The 16,753-nt window shown below is 55.6% G+C and overlaps 1 protein-coding gene across 2 annotated transcripts in view; it reads left to right on the forward strand.

Annotated features, from left to right (window-relative positions):
• MED25 (mediator complex subunit 25) overlaps nt 1-15,351 on the forward strand; it is a 15,729-nt gene extending 378 nt beyond the window's left edge. The window contains exons 3-18 of one of the 2 annotated variants that reach the window (XM_040634320.1): nt 303-427; nt 6,276-6,374; nt 6,768-6,888; nt 7,161-7,323; nt 7,450-7,580; nt 7,881-7,968; nt 8,061-8,254; nt 8,686-8,814; nt 9,199-9,284; nt 9,366-9,423; nt 9,567-9,674; nt 9,771-9,959; nt 10,313-10,384; nt 10,518-10,736; nt 11,045-11,225; nt 13,550-15,351. In XM_040634320.1, the coding sequence (XP_040490254.1) occupies nt 303-427; nt 6,276-6,374; nt 6,768-6,888; nt 7,161-7,323; nt 7,450-7,580; nt 7,881-7,968; nt 8,061-8,254; nt 8,686-8,814; nt 9,199-9,284; nt 9,366-9,423; nt 9,567-9,674; nt 9,771-9,959; nt 10,313-10,384; nt 10,518-10,736; nt 11,045-11,225; nt 13,550-13,794 (2,208 nt within the window). In that variant the 3' untranslated portion in view covers nt 13,795-15,351. Of the gene's footprint in view, nt 1-302; nt 428-6,275; nt 6,375-6,767; nt 6,889-7,160; nt 7,324-7,449; nt 7,581-7,880; nt 7,969-8,060; nt 8,255-8,685; nt 8,815-9,198; nt 9,285-9,365; nt 9,424-9,566; nt 9,675-9,770; nt 9,960-10,312; nt 10,385-10,517; nt 10,737-11,044; nt 11,226-11,701; nt 11,834-13,549 lie in introns of those variants that run through there. The other variant, XM_040634321.1, reaches the window with a different exon arrangement.
• Nucleotides 15,352-16,753: the final 1,402 nt, after the last annotated feature.

A 16,753-nucleotide genomic window follows, 5' to 3' on the forward strand; every position in this document is an offset into this window, starting at 1 on the left:
GGGCGGGGGACCGGACTCCTGAGTCTGAGGGAGGAGGGGCGGGGGACGGGGCTCCCGGGTCTGAGGGAGAAGGGACCCGGGGACGGGACTCCCGGGTCTGAGAGAGTTGGAAATGGGGACCGGACTCCTGGTCTGAGGGAGGAGGGGCCGGGAACCCGACTCCTGAGTCTGAGGGAGGAGGGAGCTGGGGACGGGACTCCGAGTCTGAGAGAGTTGGAAATGGAGACCGGACTCCTGGTCTGAGGGAGGAGGGAGCTGGACTGGCGTCCCAGATGAAAAGTTCCTCTGTCCTCTCCTCCCAGTATGGGGGGACCCAGTACAGCCTCGTGGTGTTCAACACGGTGGACTGCGCTCCCGAGTCCTACGTACAGTGTCACGCTCCCACCAGCAGCGCCTATGAGTTTGTCACCTGGCTCGATGGCATTAAGTGAGCTTTTTTTTTTTTTTTTTTTTTTTTTTTTTTTTGGTGCTCGGGTGGATTGGGGGGCCCTGTGAGGGATCATGAACGGATGGCGGCTTGGGTTGAGCTTCAGGAACCATCCCTCACACTGGCTGGCTGAAAGGGCTGAGAGGGATTGTTTTTGTCCATAAATCACTTCTGTGGTGGGTTCTGTGTGCTCAGCAGTTTTGCCATCCCTGTGGAAGTAGAGAAGTCTTCCCAGTTTGGGAGGCCTGTTGAGCTCCAGCGACTGTCTGGTACTGTGAGGTTCTCCACATTCTGCCTGATTCTCCACATTCTGTCGGCTGTTTCTCATCTGTACTCCAGTCTTCCTTTTTCAGATGGGCTCCTTGAGGCCTGAGTGCATGGGGGGTGGGGCCTAGGCCAGGATAGATCCCTCTGTGCTTTGGATGGGATTTGGAATGTTCCCTTTGCAGGCTCAGTGCGGGTGCAAACAGCCTGTGGTCAAATCACAGCCAAACCACAACAGAACTCGCAGACCCAGGAGTCCCTGCTCCCTTTGTGCCTCATGTAGCTTATTTCCTATCCCTTTAAAAGGGGGATGTTGCAGTACTTATTTATATATTGTATTATTTATTCTTCGTTGCATAACAGATTATCCCAAAACTTAGTGGCTCAGAATAATAAACGTCGATTATTTCATGTCATCTCTGTAAGTAAGGAATTCAGGACTGGCATAACTGGATGGTTCTGGCTCAGGGTCGTGTCATATTGCAGTCATCCAAGGGACTGGCCTATTTGTTTTCAAGGTGGCTCACTCTGGCTGCGGAGTGTCCTCCTAACGTGGCAGCTGGCTTATGTCAGACGAGGCAACACAACAGAAAGAGCAAAGAGGAGGCTACGAGGGTTTTTATGATCAAGTTTTGGAAGTTACACGGCATGACCTCTGCCATATTCTGTTTGGTCTAGAAGTCAGTCCTGTTCAGTGCGAGGAGCGTGAGGGGAGATGAATGCCAAGGGTGTGAATACCAGGAGGTGGGGATCACTGGGGGACCGGGCTACCATGACCTCATGGGCATTTTTTGGGAATTAAGTGAACTGGTGACTACTTAAAACAGCACCTGGCATGTATTAAGTGCTGTGTTAGTGGTCGCTGTTGTTTCACGTCTCGGGCTCTTGGTTTGTGAATGGATAATGGTGGTCCGGATCTCTGGTGCTGTTGGGAGGCTCACAGGAGCTCATCTTCATGTGGTGCCTTCGTCCTGCCTAGTGCAGGGTCTGGTCTGTGGTTAGAGTTCACCACACAGTATTGGTTCATGGCTGTTCTCTTCATGCGTTTGTGCAGCAAGTGTTTGCTGAGTGCCTGCTTTGTTCCAGGCTGTCCATGCTGGACTGGGTGCTGCACGTTCACTGGGAAGTTGACACCCAAGTATGACCCCTCATGGTCATTAGAGCTAGTAGTCAGGACAGAGTAGGATTTCCCAACCTCAGTACTGTTGACACTTTGGGCCAAATAGTTCACTGTTGTGGGGGGCTGTCCTGTGTACTGCCGGATGTTCAGTAGTCTCCCTGGCTTCTAGCCACCCCATGCCAGGAGCCACCTCCAAGCTGTGACACACAAAAATGTTTCCAGACGTTGTCAAGTGTCCCCTGGGGTGGGGAGTTGGGGGGACAAAACCCACCCCAGCTGAGAAGTACTAGGATAGTACATGAGTAATGGTAAGTGGGGGCTCTTTGAGGCCCAAGTTCAAGTGTGATGTCCATCAAGTGCCTAGCACTGAGCACAGGGTCTGGCACCAAGGAGGTCTAAGGAGAACTGTGCGGAATGAGAGAGTACGTGAATGAACGCTCGGATGCTCTTTATTCACTGATTCTTCCTGGTGAACTACAAGCTGCAAGACCTAACTCCGATGTCCCTTCCCTGACGCTGGCAAACAGCCAGTCGCTCCCTCCTCTGCCCCTGCCACTCTGAGCTATTCCCCTGTCGCAGCCCCATGCCTCTGGACTGTGAATGTCTAGGTCCCTGGTGTTCTTCTGCTTTTTTGTTTCCAGCTGGGGCCTGGCACCCAAAGGGCCTCAGGAGACCTTGACGGTAAATAAATGAGTGAAAGCCATGGAGAAGATAATCACCAAGAAACCAAACCTTCTGGTGGGTGTTGACATGTCCGGACAAGCAGTTAAGCCCTCTTATTTAAAACTTTCCAGGGGCGCCTGGCTGGCTCAGTCAGAAGAGCATGCGACTCTTGATTTTGGGGTTGTGAGTTCGAGCCCTACGATGGGTGTAGAGAGAACTTAAATAAGCAAATAAAAACTTTAAAAGAAATCTTAAAAATAGATAAGTAAATAAGTCTTTCCAAAGCGTGTGGAAGATAAGCGGGAAATGCTTTCTGAGCACATTCAGCACATACCCACACCTCTTCCTTAATCAGCTTAGAATACACTGTACTTTTAGCCAAATGCAAAAGCTTTGTAGGCTGTGTGCTCACCGTGGAATCCTCCCAATCAGCTGATAAATGTTGGCAGTGGTCTTTGTTGTACCAAGTCCTGTGTAACCATCTAAATTCACTTTCTGTGACATTGCCGGGTGGTCCGGCACAGAGATCACAAAGTCTGTGGATTTTGTTCGCACTCGGGGAAGAAATCTTATCTTCTCCCGGAAGGTCTGTAACTTAAGGAACAAAGCATGCAGTGTGATTTTTGAAACGTCCTTGCTTTGGGAAGATTTCTTTCTGATGCTCCATTTCCTTTCTTTCAAGAGGGCCAGGTTTTTTTTCCCCTCCTCTCTACAGCGTGTGACCCAGAATCAGAAAGAATAGGGTAGACGGAAAAGGAGCCCTGAGTGTGTTCTCCCTAGCACTGTGACGGTCCGTTCGTTCATTCCTTCAGTCCTTCAACAAATGTTTGTGGAGCAAACTGTCCTGGGCCCTGAGGAGTTGGGGACATAAGGCAGGCCAGATCCTGGCCCTCTTGGAGCTCGTGTCCACAGCAGGGCAGCCAGCCGGGTGGGTCAAGCCTGGTCGCTGTTCACAGTGACTCACTTTGACCAGTACATCCGGGGGCCTCCAAGGGCTCATTACCCCATGAGAGTGGGCTGTGAAGACTGGCGGGGTGTGTGGGGGTTAATGGCATCAGCAAGAGGCCGGGGAAGCAGTAAGAGTCCGAGCCCACCTGTGGCACTGGGCCACTTTCATCTTCACATTTGCATCATTGAGGGGTTCATTTGGAATTAAGGCTTATCGTAAATTCTGTGGTATTCAGAACATTTTGCAGCTGGCCAGATTTTATTTCTGCTCCCCATTTTTCAAGCGTTTTCTCATTTCCTGGACAAAATACATGTTACATATCTCTCTGAACGCCTAACAGACGGCCTCCGCTCTGGAAGGAAAAAACAAGGTTCAGGATCTCAAAGTGATTGGTCGATCACACTTTCCCTCATAAATTGCTTTTTTTAATTGAGGGAAAATTCACATAACAGAGGTGATTATTTTGAAGTGAACAATTCAGTGGCATTTAGTGTGTTTACACTGTGCAATCACACGGTCCCAAAACATTTTCATGCCCCTAAAAGGAGACCTGCACACATGAAGCAGTTGCTCTGTATTTGCTCCAACCCCCCCCCCCCCAGCCTTGGGCCAGGACACTTTTGGCTCAAAAAGGCTCATGAAAATAGTGGTTTGATTTATTCGGGAATAGAAGGTCGTGGCAGGGTGGATGCAGGGTCAGTTCATTCACTGGGGTCTGGCCCACAACTCTGGCCTTCAAGTTCTTGTGGGAACAGAGTCTCGGTGGTAAGGAAGAGGAGGGCTGGGAGCAGGGGGTGGGGTAAGGAGCAGCAGTGGGGCCCACAGGGCCTAGAGGGAGAGAGCCCACAACTAAGAATTGGCATGAGAACTTGGGAAGGGAGCAGAGGGATCGAGCTGCTGTGGCTCACTTGTCCAGGAGGCCCGGTGTGTCCTCGAGCACCTTGGACACTAGCTAGAGATGCCTCGGACTGACCATTTGGTCCCCCTCGCTGCAGGCTACCCTGGCTCTGGGAGTCAGGGGCGCTGTGGAGGGAAGCTTGACAATCACGGTATCTGGTGACATGTGATATGATTGAGGGTGGGCCCTAAAATCAGGTGGCTGCTGAGGCAGGCTTCCCGGAGGAGGGGACACTAGGCTGGGGTTGAGGGGGGGTCATAGGATAGGTAAGCAGGGATTTTCCTCCTGGGCCAGAAGAGGGGTCTGTGTGGTCATGACAAACAGCACAGGCAGAAGACTGGTTATGTGGCAGATCACGGAGACAGGGACACATGAGACATTCTGGATGACTTATACCCAGAGGAGGATGGACCAGGAAGGTGGGCAGAGCCCGGGGCACAGAGGGCCCCAGATGCCCAGCTGAGAGGTTGGCTTTATTCTGACCTTAATGGACGTAGTTGGATTGGCAGCCCTTTGTTACGTATGTACGTACGTGTGTATGTATGTAAACTGCATGCCACACATGGGGCTCAAACTCCGACCCCAGGATCGAGAGTTGCATGCTCTACCGACTGAGCCCGCCCCAAACCTTTAGCCATTCGTTTTTTAACACACATTTCCTGAGGCGACAGGGCCCTCAAAGCTCCCAGAGAGGGGCCCAGTCTGCACACTGTACCTGCGGCCAAGAGTCAGCCTCACAACCATTTGACCTGAAGAATCGTCGTGACAGCAGCTGCACTCCTGTAGAGGTCGTCCCCATGCCACGCCCCATGTGGGGTGGTCACTGGTGACCTGTCTGCACGTCAGATGGAAGAGAAACCTGAGTCTGTGTATGAGTTTCCAGGGGCTGCCAAAACGACGTAGTAACTGGTTGGCTTAGGGGCGCCTGATTGGCTCAGTTGGTTAAGCGTCTGACTTGTGCTCAGATCATGATCTCAGGGTGCTGGGATTGAGCCTGTGTTGGCTCCACGCTCATCCGGGAGCCTGTTTCTCCCTCACCCTCTGCCCCTCCTCCTGCTTGTGCGCGTGGGTGTGCTCGCTCGCTCTCTCAAATAGATAAATAAAATCTTAAAAAAAAAAAAAAAAAAAGGAAAACTGGTTGGCTTAGACCAGTGACTCAACAGTTTAGGATCCAGGAGCCCAGGATCAAGGTGTGGGCAGGGCCATGCTGCCTCTGGAGCCTGTGGGGGAAGATCCTTGTCTCTTCCAGCTTCTGGTGTCCCCAGACCATCCTTGGCCTGTGTAGTGTCACTCCAATCTCCATATGGCGTTCTTTCTCTGTCTCTACGTTGTCTTCCTTCTGAGCATGTCTGTCTCTGTATCTACATGTCCCTGTTTTGACCATAAGGACATGGATCATATTGGATTAGCCCCCTCCCCCCCCGCCGTGACCTCAGTGTAGTCTCCTTACCTCTGTAAATATCCCATTTCCAAATAAGGTCATGTTCTGGGATTATTGGGGGCTAGGACCTTCAACATCTCTTGGGGATGGGGACACAATTCAACCCTTGACACTGGGGGGACAGAGGAGGCCCCCATATTGGGCTGGGAGGGTGGGCTGAGGCCAGGGCCAGCTTTAAAGCCAGCCCTGAGGGGAGGTGTGCAGGGATGGGGACACGGGATGAGATCATAGGCCAGGTGTCCTGGGCCTTTCCCTGTTCCGTGCTCTGGCAGGACCTCTGGCCAGAGGGACTCCGTCAGAGATGACAAACAGCCCTTGTCCACATTCACTAGGCCTGGTGCTGTGACAGTGCTGGGGATAGAGCAGGAAACTTGATAGTGTCCCTGTGCCCAGGTGCACGGTGGAGTGTGGGGAGGAGGGTGGGCTCAGGCTCTCAGCTGTGGCCTGGGGGCTGGGAGGTGGCAGCCCTGGGTGCCACAGGGACGTGGGGGCTGACAGCCTCACCCCCTGCAGGTTCATGGGCGGGGGTGGTGAGAGTTGCAGCCTCATCGCAGAAGGCCTCAGCACGGCCCTGCAGCTCTTCGATGACTTCAAGAAGATGCGGGAGCAGATGTGAGTGTGCCTGGCCTGTGGGGCCCCCGGTGTCTCTTTCCACCTGGCTCTGCCTGCTGCAGGAGTCTACCCACTGCCTCATGCCAGGGAAGTGGGTGGGCTCTGAGCCCTGAGCGCTCCGGGCGGGAGGCAGGAGGTGCCCCTGGCCAGCGCCTGGTCTGGGTGTCCTCACTGGGAAGAGGAGCCTGCTCTGGGTCTGCCTCCTGCTTTCCCTGCCTGCTGGGCAGCTTGGAGTCAGGAACCTCTTTGGGCCTCAGTGTTCTCAGCTGTAAAATGGGGCTGTTACTCCTGACTTCCTGTGGGGCGGACTACTTGCAGTCTGCTGGGGCTGGGGCTGTCCTTTCTCAGGGCCAATGTTGTTACCTGCTCCACGTCTTTCCTTCTCCCTGGCAGCGGCCAGACACACCGTGTCTGCCTCCTTATCTGTAACTCGCCCCCTTACCTGCTCCCTGCTGTCGAGAGCACCACGTACTCTGGGTACACGACAGAGAGTCTCGTGCAGAAGATAGGGGAGGTGAGGATTCTTGAGTTGGAGGGTGGGGCTGGGGCTGGACTCCCAGGGCTCAGGGAGGAGGGGGCTGGGGCCTGGACTCCTGAGTTGTGACCAGCTCTGCTAACTCCTTTTGGAAGAACTATAACCCGGAATCCCCTGGGGCAGCTAATACAGGTCTCAGGGTCACTTTTCTCAAAGCCTGGTGGGAATTTTGTTTTATGCCCCAGTGGGTGTGGTAGCCTGGGGATCATCCCCGATGGCCCCACCATGACTGCTCCTCTCTTGTCCTGCAGCAAGGGATCCACTTCTCCATAGTGTCTCCCCGGAAGCTGCCTGCCCTGAGGCTTCTGTTTGAGAAGGCAGCTCCCCCGGCCTTGCTGGAGCCGCTGCAGCCACCAACAGACGTGAGCCAGGACCCCCGGCACATGGTGCTGGTTCGGGGGCTCGTGCTGCCGGGTGAGGCCCGAGTGCCAGCAGTGGAGCAATGGGGGGCATCCCCCCTCTGCTCCCTCTGACTTGGATTTCTCTCCCCTGTCTCAAACCCCTTCGCACGGGGCTCCGTCGTCCATCCTTCGCTCTCAGTTGGGGGTGGTTCAGCCCCAGGCCCCCTCCAGCCAAAGCAGCCTGTCCCCCTGCCTCCAGCTCCACCCTCGGGTGCCTCACTCTCAGCAGCCCCCCAGCAGCCTCTGCCCCCTGTCCCCCAGCAGTATCAGGTATGGATGTGGTCAGGAAGGGGACGTGCTTCTGGGGTCTTGTGGGAGCTCTGGCCTCTTGGGAGAGACCTAGCTGGATGTCGGGACTTGTGGGGTGATGGGGAGTCTCCACTGGGACCCCAGGGTGGGTGGGACTCTTGGGGCCAGAGAATCTCATCCCCGTGGAGGGTTGTGGAGTGATGGGAGTCATCCTGCTATGATGTCACGGCCAGGATAGCTGCACCTTGGATGGGCATGGTGGTGTGACCCCATGGGACACCCGGCCCGGGGTGCGCAGTCCTCATCACATTCCACTCCCAGGTCCCTGGGAACCTGAGTGCAGCTCAAGTGGCGGCCCAGAATGCAGTGGAAGCTGCCAAGAACCAGAAGGCTGGGCTGGGCCCACGCTGTGAGTCCCGAGGTGGGGATATGGGGTGGGCTGGGGTCATCCAGGCCTCTCTACACATCTGTCCCCACTTCTTTTCTTGGTCTCTCCCACAGTCTCACCCATTAACCCTCTCCAGCAAGCTGCTCCAGGAGTGGGTCCCCCCTTCAGCCAGGCACCGGCCCCACCACTACCCCCAGGGCCCCCTGGTGCCCCCAAGGCACCCCCTGCTTCCCAGCCCAGCCTGGTCTCCACCGTGGCTCCTGGCCCAGGCCTGGCCCCCCCTGCACAACCTGGGGCACCGTCCATGGTAGGTGCTGGAACACCCACCCCGCTGCTCTACTCCTTCCAGCTACTCACAGAGCAGAGGCCAAGCAATTTGCCTTCCTAAATGTGTAAGGGTGCATGGGTCTTGTTGTCCTGGGTCCTCAGGAGTTCATGGAGCTTATGTCACAGACGACTGAGACCAGAGGGTCTGGGGACAGAATGGTGGGGCTTTGGCTCCTAGCAGGGGAGAACTATTCAGAGGAGTCCAAGGGATCCTGGGAGTCGGGCGTCATGGGTCCTTAGAGTGCTCAGATCCTGTGGAGTCAGAGCATTTATGGTGCCAGGCACTGACAAGTGGTGTTGAGAAAGGAACCTGCGTTCTGTTCTTCCTGCTGGTCTGCCTCTCTCTCTGGACACCCCTCCCAGGAGGTGGTCTGACCCTGCTTCACTGCCCTCCTTGCTCCTCTCTGGCAGGCGGGCACGGTGGCCCCAGGCGGGGTGAGCGGCCCTTCCCCGGCCCAGCTAGGGGCCCCGGCCCTCGGGGGGCAGCAGTCGGTCTCCAACAAACTCCTGGCCTGGAGCGGGGTCCTCGAGTGGCAGGAGGTGAGTAGCTCGAGGAGCTATGTGGTTCTCATGGCCTGTGAGGACGTGCGGCTGGGCCAGGGTCCCTGTGGGGCTGTGGCACTTGTGGTCCTAAGGAGAGTCTCAAGGAAGCCTTTAGTTTGGGATTAGGGAGGTAGTAAGAATTGTGTTTCGAGTGAAGCACTGAAAAGTCTCAGATTCGGGGTGTGACGGGGGTTCAGGGGATCGTGGCAGGGAGGGGACAGAGGTTGCGGGACCACTGGTCTGGAGGAGGGGCGCAGGGCTCGTGGGACTTAAGCTGGGGGAAATCCTGAGCTCCGGGGCTCCCAGGATAGAACGGGAGAGGTTGAGGCGACTGGGCTTCGGGGCCTTTTTCGCTGTGACACGTGCTGCTTTTCCACTCAGAAGCCCAAACCTGCCTCCGTGGACGCCAACACCAAGCTGACGCGATCGCTGCCTTGCCAGGTCTATGTGAATCACGGCGAGAACCTGTAGGTGACTGACTGTAGGGCTGGGGGCTGGGTGGACCTGGGCTTGCACCCTCCTGACGCCTCTCCCCCCGTGGCCCCCAGGAAGACAGAGCAGTGGCCCCAGAAGCTGATCATGCAGCTCATCCCGCAGCAGCTGCTGGTGAGTGGCTCGAGGGAGCACCGCCCGCCCCTCCCGGTCTGCTTGTCCCAGTCTCTTCCCTCGTCCCTTCCCTGCCCCCTGCCCACTTGGACTCCCTGCTGCTCACTTCCCCACCCCGCATGCCGGCTGTGTGTCTCCCGCAGACCACCCTGGGCCCTTTGTTCCGGAACTCGAGGATGGTGCAGTTCCATTTCACCAACAAGGACCTGGAGTCCCTGAAAGGCCTCTACCGCATCATGGGCAACGGCTTTGTGAGTCCGTGGCAGGATGGGACCTTCTAGAACCGGGAAGGCTGGATGCCCCCTTCTCCTCCTCCTCAGGGGTGACTGGTGTGCATCCTCCGCCAGGCCGGCTGCGTGCACTTCCCACACACGGCCCCCTGCGAGGTGCGCGTGCTCATGCTCCTGTACTCGTCCAAGAAGAAGATCTTCATGGGCCTCATCCCCTACGACCAGAGCGGCTTCGTCAATGGCATCCGGCAGGTCATCACCAACCACAAGCAAGTCCAGCAGCAGAAGCTGGAGCAGCAGCGTGGGGTGAGTGACTGGGGCCTCCCTCCCCCCAGCACCCACCCCTGCCCGCCTGGGCCCTGGAGCTTGTGGCCAGATCCCCAGCATCCCTCCTGGGCTGAGACGTGACCACCTGGGTTCAGTCCCTTCCCCACATTTTCTTGTGATCTTTGTACCCCTTTCAGTGCTGCATTGAATCTCAGAGACACAGCCCCCTCTTGGGGACTTGGGAAAGTAAGGTTTACTTCCCAGACACCCACCCCCAAAGACGGTTCTAGCTCCTGACAGGTTCCCCTTCAGGGTTCAGAAGGTTCCCCCCACCCAAACACAGGACCCCCACTCCCACCCCCAGTCACTGACCTGCTCCCTGTCCCATACAGATGGGGGCACAGCAGGCACCCCCTGGGCTGGGCCCCATTCTGGAGGACCAGGCGAGACCCTCACAGAATCTGGTGAGGAGACGGCTGGTGGGGTCAGGGCCAGGGCGGGGGAGACCCCCAAATTTACTGTCATTTTGACCTGACCTCGGAGGCCAGGGAGTCTGGGGAATCTGCCTCGTCCCTCACCCCCATCTCTTCCCACCAGCTCCAGCTCCGCCCACCACAGCCCCAGCCTCAGGGCACTGTGGGGGCCTCTGCAGCCTCAGGACAGCCCCAGCCCCAAGGTGCTGCCCAGGCCCCCCCAGGTGCCCCCCAAGGTCCTCCTGGAGCAGCCCCTGGCCCTCCCCCTCCTGGACCCATCCTTCGGCCTCAGAACCCTGGGGCCAACCCCCAACTGCGGAGTCTCCTCCTCAACCCACCTCCGGTGAGATTTGGGGGTGGGGGGCAAATGGGAGCCATGGGGCTGGGCCCTGGGCCCTGATGGTTCTGGTCCTTTTGTTTGGGAGGAAGGAGGTTGGCTTTGATCAGAGGGTGTGAATAGAGCCCCGCCAAGGGCTCCAGGCAGACCGGCTCCCCTGTGTCTGTCTTACATGGGTTTCTGCTAAGATTCCTTTGAAGAAAGAATCCCCCCCACCCCCCGCAACCACTGGATGAGATGTCCTCTGAGCAGCTTCTGTGCTAGAGTCTGCTTGATGGGGTGGGGGCTCTGAGCCACTTTCTTTGTTCTCCCAGCCCCAGACGGGGGTGCCCCCACCCCAGGCTTCCCTCCACCACCTCCAGCCACCAGGGGCTCCTGCACTGTTGCCCCCACCACACCAGGGCCTGGGGCAACCCCAGCTGGGGCCCCCTCTCCTGCACCCACCGCCTGCCCAGTCCTGGACCACACAGCTTCCCCCGAGAGCTCCACTGCCAGGTAAGAAGGTCCCCGGGGAGGGCAGGGGTCTGGACTGAGTGTCCCAGCAGCCCCTGGGCTAGAGCCTCAAGACCAAGGGCTTCTGGAAAGTGAAGTCCTGGATTCAAGAATGGTAGTTGGTCCCCTCCCCCAGGGTTCTTGGGAGGCTCTGAGGGCTCCTGGAAAATACAGCCCAGGGGATCAAGACCCAGTGGGGCAAGATCTTTTTGTGATTCCTTTCCTGTGTGTCCCAGGGTTGATGGGAAATAGTCTTAGGGCCAGAGAAGTAATGTGGGGGATGGGCTCCTAAAGGCTCATGGGAATCAACACATTTGTGACCAGACGGGGCCAGAAGGTGCCCCTGATGGGTCCCCCTGGGGCTTCCTAGAAAAGTCATTTCCTTGGGCTCCCAGAAGAAGAGGGAGAAAGCAGGCCCAGGGCCCTCCAGGGCCCCAGGGACTACTGGGAGATGCAGTCCCTTCCCCACTGCCCCCCAGGTCAGATGCTGCTGAGCGGGGGTCCCCGGGGCCCGGTTCCCCAGCCGGGCCTGCAGCCCAGCGTCATGGAGGACGACATCCTCATGGATCTCATCTGAACCCCCGACACCCAATAAAGTTCCTTTTAACACACGCCCCGGCTCCCGTCACTGACGTCCCCCAGGACTGGGCAGGAGGAGACCTGGGGGGAGACCTCTCTGTCCTTGTTCTTGCTTCAGCAGCTATCCCTGAGGCTCTGGGCTGGTGACTCCAGGGCCTCCGCAGTGAGTCAGGCAGTCTGGTGCAGCCTGGCTCTGGGCCGGGGTCGGGGGGTGGGATGTGGAGGCAGGCAGGCAGAGCTCAGGGGACCGTGTGCCCTTGCAGAGATAGGCCGGGTACCTGGGAGAGGCCTCTGAGCCAGCTGGGCTCAGCAGTCTTGGAGGAGAAGTGGGAGTCGACGAGGCCGAGAAGGAAGGAGGCAAGTGGTGATCTAGGTGTGGGGACAGCAGAAGCGAATGCGTGAGGGCAGTAGAAAGCTTGGGATGTTCAGAGGTACAAGTCCGGCATGAGGAAGGAGGGACCCAGAGAGGTGGGCAGGTGCCAGGTTGGGAGGAGGCTCGGGTTCCAAACTGAGTGGCTCAAGGTTTGTCCTGAGGACGCAGAAGAGCCAGGGGAAGCCACATGCAGGGAGCAGGTCTGGGTTGGCTGGCTGGCAGGGCCTCTGGGCTGTCAAGTGCGATGGGGCAAGACAAGGCCAAGAATGCAGGGAAGAGGCTGGGGTGGTGGCCTGGGGAGGGGAGAGGCTGGTGGAGGGGCTGGGACCGAGTAAGGGGGCAAGAGGGGTGAGTCGGGACTTGGCATGCCATGTGAAGGAATTGGGGGTGAAGGGGTGGGGTCAGAGCTGGCCCCTGGCTCCTGGCCTGGGTGCTGGTAGGTGGTGGAGTGTCTCTGAGTGAGGAAACTGGGGGAAGGAGCCGGTAGTGCTAATGGTCCAAGGAGTGTCCAAGCCATAGATCACATGTTGGGAGTTCAGGATGTGTTCCTAGGAGATGGCATATGTTTGATTGTTGGAGCCACGGGAGTGGACAAGATCACACGCGAGGAGAGGCCAGCCCCAGGTCCCAGAGACGGACCTTCCAGGGCTTTGGATGGGGTGGACAGTGGGGTTGTCCCTGAGATGGAAAACATGGCAGGGGATAGGTTTGGGGTGTGTCGAGGCAAGAATGTCCTCAGGGAGACGTCTAGAGGGCAGCTGGATACAGACACGATGTGCAGTGCAAGGACGGTCCAGCCTGGAGGCAGGGAGCTTGTTGTCTGTTGTCAGACTCCAGACTAGCATCGCTCAGTGCGTGGTCCATGCCTGGACCACCAGCATCCGCATTGTTTGGGACGCTGGTTAACATCTGACTCCTGGACCCCGTCTCAGGAGAGAGGTTGCAATCTGGTGGCCTGTGGGCCACTCTACAGATGAGTTTTGTTTGGCCTTCCCTGTGTTAGCAAATGTAGCATTTTTTCCTAACGAGTTAGTTGTAAAAATCAGGATAATTTGCACATGCGTGCACACGCACACACACACACTCACACATACAGACACACACAGATACACACCCAGTCTGCATCCTTGGCTTTTCCTGACACGTCAGAAGTTCTGGCACCTCTGGGCCCGCCCTTCTCCTAGCAATAATGGGCTGGAGCTGCCCCTTTTGATGGGGTGTGTGCTCTCTGGTTCGCCACAGTCCCCACCACTCCCGTTTGGCTCCCCCACCGCGAGGCAGGGGGTCCTTGCCTTTGGGCTTGCACTGTGGTTGTTCCTGTGATAGCATTCAGAGGCAAGTGAAATCTTTCTTGTACCCATGTCTCTATCAAAAGTGGCAAAACGAAAGAGAGACCGAGAGGGCCACGTGTTTCGAGAAAAATGGGAGCGAGCCTATTTCTTTGTGGAAGTGAAGAGCATGCCTATGTGTTTAATATGCAAAAAAATCGTATCTGTGTTGAAAGAATACAACCTGAGACGTCATTACGAATCAAAGCACAGTAAGAGCTTCGACCAGTACACAGAACAGATGCGAGACGCGATACTCAGTGAACTGAAAAAGGGCCTCAAGTGTCAGTAGGGTTTGCTTTGAAAGAAAGCAGGTCCGAGAAGCAGCATTCGAGTAACGAGGAAAGCACGACCTGGGCGTTAAAGCCTTCCACCGATGGCGAGTTTGTGAAGGAGCAGGACGGCGGGTCCTGGACAGAGACGCTCGCCTGTTGAGACTATCCTTTCGGCCTGATGGGCGTTTGCATTGCGCCATGAGTCGAAGATAAAACCAGAAGATTTACAAGTCCAGTTGCTTGAGAGTCAACTCCATTGTGGCCTTTTCTATCGTTGCTCATGAACTCTTACCACCCGGTTAGCTTTATTTATTTGTGGTATGGAGAATTTCAATGCGACCGAAGAAGTCTGTGACACGGTGCCCAGGCGGGCCCGACGCTGGGAGATGAGCTATTTTTTGTGTGTGTATTGACAGATACACAGACGGGCGAGAATTCCTAAGCCCAGTTGCAGACCATTGTGGTAACCTAATCTGTGTCACAGGGGGCCTTGTCAGGACGCCTCAATCCCAGGAGGCGACACTCGGCCAGGACTCAAGTCAGCCTGTTGCCTCAATCACCAGGAACTGAGTTGTGTTCAGAAGGTACACAGAACACACCGCGGACATCCTGAACACGCTCCTGTGCTTTAACCACGGGCAGGTGGATGGTGACCTTGACCCGAAGTGTTTGACAGGAGGTCTGTGACCTGGTCGTCACGCGATGTGGAAGGGATCTGAACTGTTGAAATCCGTTGACTTGGTTCATCACCAGTGAGGCGAAGGCCACACCTTGTTTCCCCTGAGAAGTTTGATCAAGGACTTTTGGTCGAGGTTACAACCCCCTCACCCCCCGAACACTAGTTCTCTGCAAAGATGTTCACGAACAGCTACTTGAATGTATGATCGTGTTTGCCCAGTCCTGGCAAAAACGGGAAGCCCCTGCCAAGGAATAGTTCCTTTGCTGCAGTTGGTTTCCAGAAACAAAAGACATGGCCTGGAGCATATTCACCCAGCTGGTGGGGTTCAAGACCAAATTCCCCCAAAGGCTCTCTGCGTCCAGACTTTGTGAAAATGAACTAACACTGTCCAGTTTGCCTCCGTCGGTTACTGTCGATCGTGTGAATGCAGACCACAAGTAGTAATTACTGAACTACAGGGCGGTAGAGTGCTGGTTCCTAACTGTGATGCCGTTGGAAGACACAACCCGACAACTGTCTCCAGCAGTTGTCTTGAATCTCGGGGTTTGGAGGCGCCCACACTTGTAAACAGCTGTTTTCCGTTACAAAATTGATTCATATTAAATAACCATTCCCAGTTAAGGATTCAAGGTTGAGTTCTAAACTGCCCGTCCCACCGTGACACCCAAGGCCTGACGCTGACCTCTCGGTGCGGAAGTGGGTGAGGTCAGCCTTCTGGCTTCAAAGTCAAAGGAGCAAAAGAATTATGAAAGAGAAAAATTTTAATAATTAAATATTTCTATTTTTCAATTTGTATTTTTTCAATTTTGAATTTGAAATATAAACTCCAGTATCATACATGTTTGTATTCTGTTCCATGCATTCACCATCGTTCAGTAAAGATACAATTTGATTATATTTCTGGCCGTCGACTTTTCTCATGCCTGGCTAGTTCACTCATTTATGTGGCCCGCCTGGCTCCTGTAGGCATTTGAGTTTACCATCCCTGCCGTGGCACTGCTGAATGGAATCTGGGGGCAGGAGGGAGGCTGGGAATCACCATTTTGAACGAGCTCCCTAGGTGGCTCTCACGCAGACAAAAGATGGAGCAGGAGATGCTGGAGGTGGTTGAAGGGAAAGTGGGTGACGTTTCCTGGGCAGTGTGTGTAACAGGGGTTTTTGAAAACTCAGATGGCTTCAGGGACCAGGCAGGTGATGGAAATGCGTGAAGCGGACGGGTGTAAGACAGTAGGGAGTGATGGGGACTGTGGCGAACTTGCAGAGTGCTTGCCCCACCTAGTGGCATTCAAATTGCAACAACAACAACAAAACACTGTGAGGACCAAACAAAATCCGCTTGTGGGTCTGACGAGGCCATCCGGCTGCCATTTTGTGACCTCTGGAAGAAGGAGAAGACGCGGGGACAAGGACAGCCCTGAGATAGATCCACAAATCCGGGTTGGGCAGGGAGCCAGAAGGCAGGAGGACTGGGCAAGTGTGTTCTGGAAGCTGAGTGTTTCTGAGGAGAGAGCGATCATCAAATCTGCAAGGAGAAGACGAAGGGAGAGCAGCCAGCGCTGTTTCCACCTGGTGGAGATAGCCCGGCAAGGAAACACAGGTTTGAGTCCAGGACAAATTGATTGAAAAGAAATGTTTCCAGTTGCTGGTTTGTCCGCACCCAGGTAGATGAACTGAAGGGACCGGCCTGATGTACTCATGGTGTGTATTCACGAGGCGAGGCAGAAGAAACCCCAGGGTTACTAGAATGCCCAGAGAGTGAAGAAATGTCTAGACATCTAGAAATCACCTGCACATTTCACAGTCCTTATGGCTAAAGGCGATCGGCTACGTGCTTAACGTGCCTCTTAGAACCAGCCAACACCAGGAACACATGTTTTGGGAAAGGTTTTCTCTGAGTTCAAGGTACTATTAAAGCTACTTAAATGGAGAAAGAAATAGTGAAAAACTTAGAACAGCAGAGGTTAAACTCCGGCTGCTGCACCGATTAGCTCTGTGGCTTTGTGCAGGTCCCTCTGCCTCCCTGAGCCTCAGTTTGCCCCTATGTCAAGTAGTAGCTTTCCCCGCAGGATTGAGCACGTGGCAGGCTCAGCATGGGCCTCCGCACAGGAGAGCTGCTCTTAGCCCCTGTTGTCCTCTCTGGCCAAACGCACTCTTAGAAGGCAGGCGTAGTGAGCAAACCTGTTTCTAAAAGTGCATGCCGACTTGTCAGGATCACCAGAGCATCCATGAAGGTCGTATTTGAGCAACTAGTTGGAAACATTTCATTTTTGATCAATTTGCTTTGGGACCACGTATCT

This window comes from Ursus maritimus, unplaced genomic scaffold (assembly GCF_017311325.1).
Source record: "Ursus maritimus isolate PB19 unplaced genomic scaffold, ASM1731132v1 scaffold_19, whole genome shotgun sequence".
Lineage (NCBI taxonomy): Eukaryota > Metazoa > Chordata > Mammalia > Carnivora > Ursidae > Ursus > Ursus maritimus.